The sequence below is a fragment of the Electrona antarctica genome (assembly GCF_951216825.1).
Source record: "Electrona antarctica genome assembly, chromosome: 3".
Taxonomy (NCBI): Eukaryota; Metazoa; Chordata; class Actinopteri; order Myctophiformes; family Myctophidae; genus Electrona; species Electrona antarctica.
Window position 1 is genome coordinate 33,131,906 of NC_136808.1, and position 14,578 is coordinate 33,146,483.

General features: G+C 43.3%; 2 protein-coding genes across 2 annotated transcripts; both read right to left on the reverse strand.

Annotated features, from left to right (window-relative positions):
* Positions 1 to 958: 958 nt before the first annotated feature.
* LOC306920337 (interferon regulatory factor 1-like) lies at positions 959 to 7,077 on the reverse strand. Its single transcript, XM_079497054.1, has 8 exons — positions 6,978 to 7,077; positions 6,057 to 6,180; positions 4,847 to 4,946; positions 3,413 to 3,595; positions 2,252 to 2,389; positions 1,633 to 1,685; positions 1,444 to 1,504; positions 959 to 1,076 (listed from the first exon to the last, which is right to left on the reverse strand). Exons 2-8 carry the CDS (start codon positions 6,153 to 6,155, stop codon positions 991 to 993), a joined length of 720 nt encoding a protein of 239 aa, XP_079353180.1. The 5' UTR covers positions 6,156 to 6,180; positions 6,978 to 7,077; the 3' UTR covers positions 959 to 990.
* Positions 7,078 to 8,870: 1,793 nt separating this feature from the next.
* On the reverse strand, positions 8,871 to 12,512 carry LOC306920338 (FAS-associated death domain protein-like). The gene is made up of 2 exons (XM_079497055.1): positions 12,093 to 12,512; positions 8,871 to 11,693 (listed from the first exon to the last, which is right to left on the reverse strand). The coding sequence occupies exons 1-2, from the start codon at positions 12,382 to 12,384 to the stop codon at positions 11,410 to 11,412; spliced, it is 576 nt and encodes a 191-aa protein (XP_079353181.1). The 5' UTR covers positions 12,385 to 12,512; the 3' UTR covers positions 8,871 to 11,409.
* Positions 12,513 to 14,578: the final 2,066 nt, after the last annotated feature.

Here is a 14,578-nt window from a genome sequence, read left to right on the forward strand (position 1 = left end):
GTTGTGCTGTCATGCTCATTTCAGCACGGCTTGGATAGCCCATTTCAACCAATTGCTTGGTCAGAATAACTACCTGTATTTATTTCATTCCACTTTTGTCTTTTTCTCTTTTTTTGGGTGACTCCTCTGTGTACCACCAGAGGGGGCTCAATTGAGGACCTATATAGAGAGTCTGGAACTACACCTCCTGAAAGCTATATATAGAGTCTGGAACTACACCTCCTGAATATTATATAGAGTCTGGAACTACACCTCCTGGATATTATAGAGTCTGGAACTACACCTCCTGGATATTATATAGAGTCGGAGTCTGAAACTACACTGAATGCTGTGCATAGGGGTGGCAGTGGCTCAGGGGTAGAGTGACCGGATGGGAACCGCAAGGTTCCTAGTTCAAACCCGGGCTCCCCCAGAGTTAGTGTTGAATTGTCCTTGAGCAAGTCTCTGACCCCCTAATTGCTCCTGATGTGCAGGTTGGTGCCTTGCATGGTTTCCTTCGGCATCGGTGTGTGAATAGGTGAATGTAATGCACAATCGAGAAACTGCGAGATCCATCGGTGACCCCGACGACCTGCCATGACCCTTGGCACAATCTCTGTGAAGCACTATATTAATGCACCATTTATGCACTACGTGTGCATAATATGCACACGTGGTGCATTAATATAGTGCATTATGGTTCACTGACACACACACATATTATGTGTGTGTGTCAGTGAACCATAATGCACCACCATAATGAAATGTAAGCTTGGCGTGGAACTCAATCTGCAGCTCAAACTAATGATCCCAGCATAACACGCACACACACACACACCCCCACCCCCACACACACACACACACACAGAGTACGAGTATTAGCATGACTCATTGAAATAAGTCAAATTGAAAATCATTTATTTAGTTCTCTCCAGTTTGTACAAAAGGAATGATATTTGTTTTGCTACGGAGTGAGTCTGCAGAAGTGTCGTCGACCACTCAGCAAGGTCCTTACTGGAGTATTGACCAATCCATGTTTGCTGTCCAATGAGGATAGCTGTCCGAGTGCAGGGTGCACAAGCAGTGCTCGTCAGCACCTGAAGAAAACACACACACACACACACACACACACACACACACACACACACACACACACACACACACACACACACACACACACACACACACACACACACACACACACACACACACACACACACACACACACACACACACACACACACACACACACACGTTGAGGCACCTCTGATCTGCTGACTCAATGTGTTCTAGTGTTGCATATTGAGAGACTGAGTAGTTGTAGACCTGAACTCTTTTTTTCGACAGTGAAAAAAGGTAGTCGTCATAGTTTTAGTCGACAAATCAACATTGGCACACACAGACGGACGGACGGACGACATACAGACAGACATACATACAGACAGACAGACAGACAGCTCTTACAGTGTGTCCTCCATGCTGCGGTCTGGTTCCACAGCTCTGAGCTGCTCAGGTGGTCCATCAACTGCACGCACGCACGCATGCACACACACACACACACACACACACACACACAATAAACTGAAGTGAACCAGTCAATGAGAAACTAGACTTTGAGCACACCATTTTGCCTAGTGAGTGATTGATTCGTACCTTAAAGACAGCCTCAGTTTGTTCTCGGTCCTCTGGTGTTGCCTCCCACTGTCCTGCAAGTCGTCATCATCATCATCATCATCATCATCATCATCATCACCATCACCATCATCATCATCATCATCATCATCATCATCATCATCACCATCATCATCATCACCATCATCATCATCATCATCATCATCATCATCACCATCACCATCATCACCATCATCATCACCATCATCACCATCATCATCATCATCATCATCATCATCATCATCACCATCATCATCATCACCATCATCATCCGATAAACAAGACACAACACAGAATTTCTACCTTTCTGTATTTATATCACAGTAATCCCTCAACACAGATTCAGAGCTGTGCAGCAGAATCTGTCAGCAGCTCCCGTTACAACGTGTAGTTAGGAATGTTAGGAAAGAATGTAAACAAAGACACGTGCGACAGGAAGGGGAGGGACCAAACGTGCCAACATCCTGTTATCCACATTCTATTAGGCGCCGCCCCCAGAGGTAAATTCAAAGAAAAAAACAGTAGGGTGCACTATTTTTACCCTTTTTTGCTCTCTCTGTGTGTGTGCGCATGTGTGTGCGTGTGGTGACTCTGCTCTCACCCTGTGGATGTGCATGTTGCAGCGGCTGTTCTGTCTCCACCTTCACACAGGCTGTGCTGTGTGTTAATGTGGAGTGTGTGTTTCCTCCGGCATCGCAATGCATCTGTATTTGTCTGGATTCACTGGACCCCCTCTGACCTAGAGGACAGGACAGGACAGGACAGGACAGGACAGGACAGGACAGGACAGGACAGGACAGGGCAGGGCAGGGCAGGACAGGACAGGACAGGACAGGACAGCACAGGACAGGACAGGACAGGACAGGGCAGGACAGGACAGGACAGGACAGGACAGGACAGCACAGCACAGCACAGGACAGGACAGGACAGGACAGGACAGGACAGCACAGCACAGCACAGCACAGGACAGGACAGGACAGGACAGGACAGGACAGGACAGCACAGGACAGGACAGGACAGGACAGGACAGGACAGGACAGGACAGGACAGGACAGGACAGGACAGGACAGCACAGCACAGCACAGGACAGGACAGGACAGGACAGGACAGGACAGGACAGGACAGGACAGGACAGGACAGGACAGGACAGGACAGGACAGGACAGGACAGGAGATAAAGCGTTGGATAGCAGCATGGGCTTGTTGCCAACTTCCTCTGAACTAGTGTTGATTTTGTCTTTTGAGTAAAATTGTGCGCGTTCTGAGCTTGTAGATCTACTATTTTCAGAGTGCAACCCCTGAGCGCAAGCAAAAACAAAATTACTTTTCTTTTAGTTCTACTGGATCTATTCTTCACTAGTTCATGTCTGACTAAAGCTAGTCTTAGCTTTAGTCATCATAGCTTATAGTCTTTATTTCGTTTTTGTCAGTGAACAAATTCACACCCATGGCAAGTTGTGAACTGAGCAGTGCAACTATATGTACTGTACTACTCGTACTGTGTACGAGTGTGTGTGTGTGTGTGTGTGTGTGTGTGTGTGTGTGACCTGAATCAGCCCAATCACCCGATAAACATTGATTGGGCTGATCAGCATCAGCTGCAGGGGTCGTGCTCAGACATAGGGACATACAGACATACACACAAAGTCACTGATAGGAGTGGTTGTCACTGTTGAAAAACAACAAGCATTTTTCGTCATAGTTTTAGTTAACAAAATGAACACTGATAAACTGGCATACATACACACACACAGGTCCTATACCTCTCCTGCGTCTGTTTGTGTGCGTGCTGCTGGGTAACAGCTTGTAGACCCTGTGCGCGTCGCGGCCTCTCTTGCAGCTCTGCTCTCTCAGCTCACACACGTCAGGCAGGGAGTTCAGAGCGCAGCGGAAGTTGGCCTTCCAGGTCTTTGGATCTGCTGGGTCTCTGTCGGGTTGGTACCGCCCTGAAACCATGGGTGTAAACTAAAGTAACTACGTACATTCACTGTGCTTAAGTACAATTTTGAGGTATTTGTACTTTACTTGAGTCTTTCCGATTTACAATACTTGAGATACTCCACTATCTCAGAGGCAAATATTGTACTTTTACTCTCCACTACAATTATTTGAAAACTTGACTTACTACTTCAGCCGTAATACATTTAGACTTGAAATAGGCGATCTACAAACTCCTAATTCATCGACTACCTTTTTTAACTGACAAAAAACTAAATAAAAACTAAATTAAAGCAAAGCTATGTAGCCTGGTAAAGCCCTCCGCCTTGCCAGAAAATGTATGAGTGAAATGATTTCAAGAGGGGGAGGGGTTTACCAGGCTAAGCTAATGATGACTATAATACTAATGACAATTTCGTCAGAAATTTTAAACTAGACTAAAAAGGGAAGGACTAGTGGAGAAGAGATTCAGTATAACTAAAAGACAAGTCATTTTATGCTTGGTTGTGTGCAGGTGTCACTCTCAAAATAGCCGATCTACAAGCTTCTAGATCTGCTATTTTTTGGCACACAACTGAGTATAAATCAGGCATTTCAACGGCATCAAGGCCTGCCAAAATAAATTTTAGTCGACTAAATCAACTGTAGATTTAATCGACTAGAATCATATATTTAGTAGACTAAAACTAAAACTTTTCAGATTAAATGGAATTGAATTCAAAAGACTATGACTAAAACTAAATGAAAATGTGCTGTCAAAATTAACACTGATTCATTACACAGAATATGTTGTTTCACATCATTGGATTTTCAGCGTGTTGGACTCGAGTCCTTGGACTCCGTCTGTGTTTGTGAAGGGTTAACATAGCAGAACTGAGCTGTGAGGTGATTTGAACGATGGTTCACAACACCAACGGTCCATATGACACTCCTTCATGGTATATTAGCAGAGGCAGAGAGAGAGAGAGAGAGAGAGAGAGAGAGAGACTAAGACTATGCGTGTGCTTGTACCAGTGTTAATTTTGACAGCAAATTTGTATTTAGTTTTAGTATTTTTGAATAAAATGTTATTTAGTTTTAGTCATATTTTAGTCATCTGAAATGTTGTAGTTTTAGTCTAGTTATAGCCGATCTACAAGATGTGTGTGCGTGTGCGTGTGCGTGTGCGTGCGTGCGTGCGTGCGTACGTACGTGCGTGCGTGCGTGCGTGCGTGCGTGCGTGCGTGCGTGCGTGCGTGCGTGCGTGCGTGCGTGCGTACCAGTGTGTATGGCCCAGCTCCTGAACAGTGTAGCATCTTGGTCGATACTCCAACCATGACGAGCTGCATGCTTCCATGGAATCTGGAACACCTGAGCTGACTGTTCGATAGATAAGACAGGATAGATACGTATAGGATAGATGGTATAGGATAGAAGAGTAAAACATATGTGGAACGAAGTACAATGTAGGCCTGGTCAGGTTCTTCTTGGCCTTACTCCTACAACTCACCTCACCCCTGCTCATTATGAGCGTTTAGGATGGCTTAGGGTAGACGACAGAGTACAGCATCTTGCAATGGGCCTGGTCTACAAAAATACGCTACACCACAAAGACACCCAGTCCACGATCACAACACAAATCACGTTCAACCCAGATTCGGCTCAAACAACTATGCCACAAAATAATGATGTACTCATGTACTCACTGTTCTGCCTGATTCGCGGCCGTCACCCATGCCTCCATATATGGGCATGCCTCGTGACATTACGTGACATCATGAAGACCCTTACAGTAGATCTCCATATATGGTGCCTCGTGACACGCCATGCCACCATATATGACCTGTTCTGACATTCCATATGTTGATCCTTCCCAACCCGTCCTTCCTGTTCTGACATTCCATATGTTGATCTGACCTCATCACAGCCTGTACACTCAAGACACGCTCCATATGGCGAGTCCAGAATTCATTCATTGATCTGACCCCCCATGCCAAAGTGCCAGCGCTCTCCCAGCAGTCTGCCGTCACCCAGGCGGATTCTCGCCCTCAGGGCGTCTTACTGGTGTTACTGTTTATGTTTATGTTTATTTATTTGATATGGACATAACAATCACATTGCTCATTGCACAGTTGTACAATTAGTAGATGCATCATTTACAGTGTGTTAGCACATGTGCTAATTTTCACCACTTGTCCACAGGAGACTTTTCTAAAAACTACAGGGACACTATAGTTTAAAAAACACCCAATCAAGTACAAAAGATTATACATTCTAATAATATTTACAGCACAATTACAAAATCCATTACATAATCTCTAATACAAAAGTAAACATAATCATTCTAATAACCAGTCAGAAGCTATACATGTGAACACAGTTGATTTGATTTCAACCATAGTTTTGTTGTTTTATGTTCTGTGTGTGTGTGTGTGTGTGTGTGTGTGTGTGTGTGTGTGTGTGTGTGTGTGTGTGTGTGTGTGTGTGTACCTGGTCCAACCAGGTGACTCCTGGGTATTTTCCAGAGTTAATCTGTTCCTCCAGCCAAGGTCTCAACCTGAGACGGTTATTCTGCTGCATGCTGGACATGCGCGCCGCACACACACGCACACACCTGCACGCACGCACACACACACACACACACACACACACACACACACACACACACACACACACACACACACACACACACACACACACACACACACACACACACACACACACACACACACACACACACACACCAGTGTCAATTTCATCGACTAAAACTGACAAAAAAATGTCTGTTGACTACCTTTTTTCACTGACGAAAACTAAATAAAAACTAAGCTATGATGACTAAAACTGAGACTAAATATATTGACAATTTCGTCAAATAAAAACTAGAAAATGTTAGGGAGGGACTAGTGCATTTATGTTTGGTTGTGTGCAGGTGTCACTCTCTGAAAATAGGCGATCTACAAGCTCACAACGTGTTACGCAAAATACATTTTAGTTGGTGGTTAAAACTTAAAACTAAACTAAACTAAATCTAGTTGCACATATGCGTCTGTCTACAGCTTGCTGTAACGTGTTATGAGCTTGTAGAACTTCTAGTAGTTTGACTGAGTTTGTTGATCTGCTGTAAGCTTGTAGATCTGCTTGTAGATATGCTAGACACACTAATTTGCACACAGTGGTGGAAGAAGTACAAAAAAACATTTTACCATAATGTACAAATACTCACAAGTAAACGTTGTAAACAGTACACTTTGAAGTATTATCAAAGTGTACTTAAAGCAGGCTACCAAAAGTAAAAGTACTCATTATGCAGAATATCCCAAGATGTAAAAAATGTATAAGAATCTTTTGAAAATAGCATATCTACAAGCTCACACAGACAGACAGACAGACAGACAGCTAGGTACTCACTCACACAGCAGCTAGAAGGAAGTGATTGACTCAGTCTCCGGATGCTTCAGAGCATCTTGTCTCTTCTCTCGGTGTCTCCAGTTACAAACCTCTCCTCATCGCCACGCTCCGCTGACAGGCGGGCAGCTCTGCCAATCAGGGGAGAGAATTGGGAAGACAAGGATCCGTTAACTGTCACAACATCGTAGCATTCATATTAGCCTATTTAGTTTTCCTGTTTGTACAATTGTAATTGCTTATAATGGAGGATCCTTGGAACAGTAAGGTCATTTTATTTATTTATTAGTAATGTAATATTGTGTGTTTATATTGTCGCTGTCGGGCCGGAGGGACCTTGTATCTCCCTTTTTTTGTACTGTGCTATTTTCACTAGTTTGGGGCTCTCTCTTTAGGATCTCAACCTGAAAAGTTTGGGAACCACCGTTATATAACATTCAGGAGGTGTAGTTCTAGACTCTATAGATAGAGCATTCAGGAGGTGCAGTTCCACACTCTGTATAACATTCAGGAGGCGTAGTTCCAGACTCTATATAGCATTCAGGAGGTGCAGTTCCACACTCTGTATAACATTCAGGAGGCGTAGTTCCAGACTCTATATAGCATTCAGGAGGTGCAGTTCCACACTCTGTATAACATTCAGGAGGTGTAGTTCTAGACTCTATATAGCATTCAGGAGGTGCAGTTCCACACTCTGTATAACATTCAGGAGGTGTAGTTCCAGACTCTATATAACATTCAGGAGGTGTAGTTCTAGACTCTATAGATAGAGCATTCAGGGGGTTTAGTTCCACACTCTGTATAACATTCAGGAGGTGTAGTTCCAGACTCTATATAGCATTCAGGAGGTGCAGTTCCACACTCTGTATAACATTCAGGAGGTGTAGTTCTAGACTCTATATAGCATTCAGGAGGTGCAGTTCCACACTCTGTATAACATTCAGGAGGTGTAGTTCCAGACTCTATATAGCATTCAGGAGGTGTAGTTCCACACTCTGTATAACATCCAAGAGGTGTAGTTCCAGACTATATATATATAGCATTCAGGAGGTGCAGTTATTAAAGTGCAAACAGTGACCTCAGACATTACTGGTCTAAAACGTCTGGGTTTCCGAGGCTATACTGGTCTGATATGAATGAAAAAGTAAATATTTCTCGCTATCAATGACAATTGATACCGATATTGAAACTTGGGAATATGTGCCTCTCGTGCAGCATTGTTATGAATAAGAAAACACAAAACAACATCCTTGAAATGTAAAAGGTTTAGTATCACTGGACTAGAGTGACCTCTAGTGGTTTGATACTGTATGTTCATGTGAATTTAAAAAGGTTCTACTAAATAAGCCAAAGTGTGAGGTCTCACTGTAACTGATGTTATAAAGGTGCTGCTAGTTAGTTATATAAAATAGTTATATAACATTTTAAAAACAATCGCGACCCCCAGGTTGAGAACCCCTGCTCTAGGGCGCCTTGATGCAAGTCCAGGGGTGCCTTAGAATGCTTTGATAATATTTGGGATTTAGCAATGTCTCCACCCTCTATAGTGTGTGAAACAGACCCGAGTTAAAACTGTTCTTGGTGCGTTCTTTTTCAGCCAGTACACCAAGTCTCTTCACCAAAAATAGCAAATTGTTTATTGTTGGTGAATGTTCCCCCGGCCGACCTACAGAATAGGAATGCTGGGGTTTAAGTGGTAAAACGCCAAGTATAAAAGTTATTTTCAGTCTATCCTAATGGAAAAAAATATTCTCTCTGTTTTCCTCATGACACATACTGTATCTTTGGGGGAACGATTTACATAATTACATAACGTTAATATGTAATTCATTGCTGCTGTGGATGAAAAGGTTATTTACCTGAGGCAAAAATTTTTGAGAACCACTTTTAGACAATATATAGACTTTATTTTTTTTGTAAATATCGCAGTACGATATAAATATTTCTTAGTCCTCACATTCCATGGTCCCATTTTTATAGTTTACAAATACTCTTAGATTTTTCACATTTCCTGACAAATAAAAGCATTTCTCGTACATTCATTTCACAGATTCAAATAACAGCTAAATGAAATGCAGTGCAATCAGAGTTGAGAGCACGGTTGTCCCTTTCATCCATGGATGGTCAGTGTCTTTCTCCCAGTGTTTTTCAAGGCTAGGTTTGGGATCCTTTTTTAACGATTCCGGTTCCTTAACGATTCCCTTTTTAACGGTCTGATTCCTTAACGGTTCCCTTTAACCATTCTATAGGGGGTTCCAAATGGACCCTTACAGGTCTGTAACTCTGAGTGTACAACATTTACAAATGGAACCAAATGGACCCTTACATGTCTGGAACTCTGAGGGTGTACACACGGAACCAAATGGACCCTTACAGGTCTGCAACTCTGAGCGTGTACACATGGAACCAAATGGACCCTTACAGGTCTGTAACTTTGAGAGTGTACACATGGAACCAAATGTACCCTTACAGGTCTGTAACTCTGAGAGTGTACACATGGAACCAAATGGACCCTTACAGGTACTGTACAAATGGAAGCTTATGGGTCGGTAACTCAGAGTGTACAAATGGAACGAAATTTAATCTGTAAGGGTCGGTCCATTGGTTCCATTTGTACACTCTCAGAGTTACAGTATGGTGGTCATTGAAATTGAAACGTTAGAGAACCACTGCTATTGTAATTGTATAGCAGACGTGAATTCCACATACCAGCTTGACAGTGTGATAAAAACCTGGTTCTGGAAATGGTTCCAAATGGAACAGATTCCTGGTTCCTCAATGTTGGATCCCATGCCTATTCATGTGTGAGTGGTATGGTTTTGAAAAAGTAAATTAAAATTAAATCTCTATCCTAATAATCCGGATAATGCTATATTTGTTCAGTAACAGGAGCGTCCATCTCCATGTCTCTCCATCTCTTTAATAAACAGAAAGGGTACAGATTCTACCCAGAGGTCAGGAGCGAGAACAGAGTTCCAGTCTAATTGTCTTTGTGTCATCACTTCCAATTCCACTTGTTTATCCTCTACTGTCCTGCATGAGTCCAATCTCATGATTGGATAAAATTGGTATCCTTACTGGATAATGAATTTTCTGTTTACTAAACAGCTGGAGAGACAGGGGAGACCCCTGACACTACAGCAACGATTACTGTCACAATATAGAGCTATATTTAATACTTATTTAAACAAACAAATCTCACAACCCCTTAAGTTTAACATGAACGACCAATCACTGATCAGTCATTCATGATGCTAGTTAACCCTATGAGTTAACCTCTCAAATCATATCTTATACCTTGTTGACCAGGGTCCCTCAGGGCTCTATTACCACCCCATCTACACCAAATCCTCTTTGCCAAAAATAGCCAAATCTACAAGCTCTCAGCAAGTGTTTTTGCGATGCATTGTGAGCTTGTAGATGGGCAATTTTCACGGAACGTTCGCTCCAGATTAGGGACGCTAAGGTTCATGTGGTTAATACTTAACCTCGCCTCCCAAAGCTGCACACACTGTTCAAGAATCAACCAAGTCATGTAGATTCTTCTCCGGTGTTTCTTATGCCTACACTGTGGCGCGACTGTTTAGCTAACAACACTGTAGAGCTCAAGACCCTGTAGCTAACACCAAGTCTCAAAAGATTGGAGCGACAAAACCATTGGCCAAAACCACTTTGACCCAGAAGACCAAACTAGCCATAATTTTTGGGGTATACACTTTTGGCCATAACTTTTTTTCACGATATTTCCGGCAGAGCAGACCTCTCATTCTGTGGACCTTAATGACCAAATTAATAGAAAAAATACAAATAAAAAGTATGTCATGACATCACAGGTCCTCTCACTCCAGGAGTCTTGAGTTTGTGTGACACACAAACAACACTCTCGCATCGCATTGTTTCTTATGCCCAATTCATAAAGTCTCTGTTGCACGATGTCATGCGATTAGACCTGTCACAAATTATAGTTTCGTTTCCATGTTGAAAAACTTTCATGCATTAAAAAATATATACAAAAATAAATTCCCCAAATAATTGTGGAAATAGCAGAGCTACAAGCTCTCAACATGTCGCATCATGACACATTGTGAGCTTGTTGATCGGCAATTTTCACTATTTGTGAAACATTTTGGAAGGTACAAAGTTATTCAATATGTCTTTCACTCATGTCACTCACGTATATTTCACGTTTTTGTATATTCAAATTATTTGTCATATCCGCCTGTGCGACTATTGTTTATGAAGCCTAAAAGCTAAACAGATTTTATTATTATTAATGACAAAATCGCAAATACAATCGTTAATCGCAATTATTTGTGTGACAATTAATCGTCAAGTGAAAAGGTCATAATCGTGACAGCTCAGTCATCGGCCATACGACAATCGGGCTTCATCATTCACAGTCTTTTATATTTCCACCTCTCCAAGCTACTGGTGGTCACTGACCGTCGCCGAGCTGGGCTAGTTTCTCCTCTACTTTGTCCGCGGTGAGGTTCTGGTCGCAGGCCCTCAGAGCTTTGACCAGGTCCTCCGCTCTGGCCTGGGCGCCCTGCTTCTTCCTCCATTCCTTCAGGAGCTCCATGACCGTCTCCTCCAGGTCCGAGGGATGCTTCTTGGAGATGGACTCCAGCTTCGGCTCGATGATGCCCAGCCGGCGGCCCAGCTTCTTCCACACCTTACCCAGACGCTCTGCGATGACCACCGTGGCCTCGTCCAGCCTGGCTGGAGAGAAAGGGAATAATTATGTTTTATTTACAAAACCAAAAGACCAATATTTATGGGTCACGACTTGAGTAAAAAATCTAAAAATTCCCATTTTCTTTTCCTACATTTAAAAAAGAATGTCACATTGTGAGCTTGCCTTGTAGATTTGCTATTTTCAAAAGATGTTTATACATTTGAAAACTTGAAATGGGACATTCTGCATAATGAGTACTTTTGGTACTTTTCAAGTACATTTTGATGCCAAAACATTTGTATTGGTCTTTAACTCAAGTACATTCAATTCCGGACTTGTAACGGAGTAAAACATGTGAGTTGAGTACTTTTTCCACCACGGAGTTCCTGGAACCCACTTTGAGAAGCGTTGTATTGTAGGATAAATAATGCGTACGTTCATACCTCTCTCCGTCTCATCCGGTGTTGGGTCGGCTGGTGTACATTCATACTGGTCCAGTTTCAGAGCCAGGTCGTCGCGTCCGGCGCCGGTCAGCAGAGACCTGAGGAAGTCGGTGTTTTCTGGGTCCAACTTTCCCTTCTCGGACAGACTCTGGAACAGCTTGTGTCCCGTGTCGATCTTCTCCAGCTGGTTCTTCTTGATGACGTCCTTGCAGAGGAACTTCATGCTGTCCAGTTGTCCGCTGTTCAGGTCGTTGGAGATCTGGAGCAGAACGACGTTGAAGTCAATGTTCATGTTTAGTTTACTTTAGTTTAGTGATAGTTTGGGACTCAACTCCTCCTCATGTATGATGGTATCTGGAGCGAAGCATAGGAAGAGGAGAGAATATTCTCACTGCTTTCGGTTGGTTTGCTCAGCTGTCTGTCAACCAGTGTTGCCAGATTAAGCGAGAGAAATAAGCAACCTATTATAGGTCTATGAAAAAAGCCCAAAAGCGTAGGATATTTGAAAATATCAGAATTCAGAACTACAAGCTCACAACGCGGCGTGTTGCAACGCGTTGTGAGCTTGTAGAAAGCCCCCTAGTTTGACAATATTTTAGGACAATAAAAAAGACTATACCAAATTTCCCACTTGAAACAAAAGAAGCCTGTTCATGGCTGGCGGACTATGAGGATCGAAGTCCACACAAGCAACTACAAACAATACAAGTAAAGCCCGAGAACAAACTATTTTCAAGAGGCTTTACAGAAAAGCAATGTGGCTTTTGATGAATTGAACAAGGTGGACCCTCTTGTAAACAAGTGTAATGCTTTATTGGGTCGTCCACTCACAGTTAACAGTCTTTGTATTGAGTTGTGCTTGAATTGTACTTTAATTCTGCAAACTGTTAATAAATATTTCAATCAATCAATCAAAAGCTTATAATAGGCAGACATGGCAACACTGCTGTCAACGTTGTTACCACCCACAGTGAGCTGCTATAGGCTGCTATAGGCTGGGGCCCAGCCTATAGCAATAGGCAATAGGTCACATGGTTTACAGTGAGTACTGTAAACCATGTGACATCTGTCAGTCAGTCTCCCCACCCCTCTTCTGAGTCATACCTAGCTGGTATACTATAAAACAGAATAACAATGGAGTGTGTGTAAAAACAAACAAAAAAGAAAATAAATATATATATATATATATATATATATATATATATATATATAAAACATTTTAACAACACACCTGCAGACAATTGCATTTTAATTGGGAGTCCATGACATGAAAATGTCTTAGAAGCAGTGTGTACAGTATGTGTTGACTGTTGTTTTTCCATCTACAGGCAAACTTTACGATAAATGTATGAAATCTGGCACACAGTTAGAGCATGCCATAAGGAACGCTTACTTGAACTCCCACACGGCGTACTCAGACACCATGGTGGTGCTACAAGTTTGCACAGGCCCACCAATTAGCGTTATCATTACGGAAAATAGCGGCGTTACGGAAGTGGTGCTGGCGGTGTGGTAGATCACACCTAGCTGCCCAGTGTGATCTCTGGAAGCTATGTATAGCCTTGCAAAGGCAAACACCTTGAAATCCTGCTTGAGGAGACCAGCGAGACTCAGAGAGAGACACCCAGAGATGAGACATGTCTGGTGAACACCACTGCCGTGGTGCTCTACCTTGACAAGCCAGTTGACTGGAAAACTCAAAGTAGGTAGAGTTATATTACGCCACAGTGACCGTTCCCTCGACACTTATGCCCTTCTCAACGATGGGTCAGAACGCACAATGCTTCTTCTGCAGTGGAAAGACTCTGCCTCAACCGAACACCTGAAGATCTGCCCTCAGAACTATCAGGCAGGATGTGCAGACACTGCGGGGCATCAGTGTCGTTCTCTGTGTCCCCAGCATGTCAGCTAAAGCGACACTTGGCTGCCGCTACAGTTTGAACGGGTCAAACCCCTCATCCTGATTGGGGCAGACCACCCCACCTAATCATCCCAAACCGAGCAAGTGAGGTTGGGGCCTCTAGGTGGGCCAGCAGCCATCTGCACAAGTCTGGGCTGGACCCTGCAGGCAGTGCCGGCCCTGAGCAATTTGGTGCCCTAGGCAGGATTTTTCGTGATGACCCCTTGAAAAATGACCATGGACCCCTTGTGTTCTAAAGCACTGTTTGTTTTTTTTTGCTTGGTGGATGCCCCCCCTCCCCTCATGATGCCCTAGGGCCTAGGCAACTGCCTGTTCTGCCTGATGGGAGGGCCGGCCCCAGCCAGAGACCTGGAAAGCAACCTCCAGTCAAGACAATGTATATTGACTATAACAGAGCAGGAGGCCACCAAGATACAATGCCCCAGAGACCCAGAGTGCTCAACACTCAAGGAGATCAACTGCCGCAGCAACGATGTCATGAGAGGCAAGTCTCCACCAAAAAACCCTGAACCTAATCGGGGTGTCAAGAGACCAAAGTTTCTCCCCCACAGTTCCCTGCAGTGGC

Bases quoted from the DNA above. Each gene is read 5' to 3' on its own strand.
- LOC306920337 (XM_079497054.1), bottom strand. From the start codon at position 6,155: ATGTCCAGCATGCAGCAGAATAACCGTCTCAGGTTGAGACCTTGGCTG. The intron at 2,390-3,412 runs GTATAGGACCTG...CCTGTCCTCTAG, and splicing joins CACAAACAGACGCAGGAGAG to GTCAGAGGGGGTCCAGTGAA. The intron at 1,077-1,443 runs GTAAGAGCTGTC...TGTTTTCTTCAG, and splicing joins CGCAGCATGGAGGACACACT to GTGCTGACGAGCACTGCTTG.
- LOC306920338 (XM_079497055.1), bottom strand. From the start codon at position 12,384: ATGAACATTGACTTCAACGTCGTTCTGCTCCAGATCTCCAACGACCTG. The intron at 11,694-12,092 runs GTATGAACGTAC...CTTTCTCTCCAG, and splicing joins ACCGGATGAGACGGAGAGAG to CCAGGCTGGACGAGGCCACG.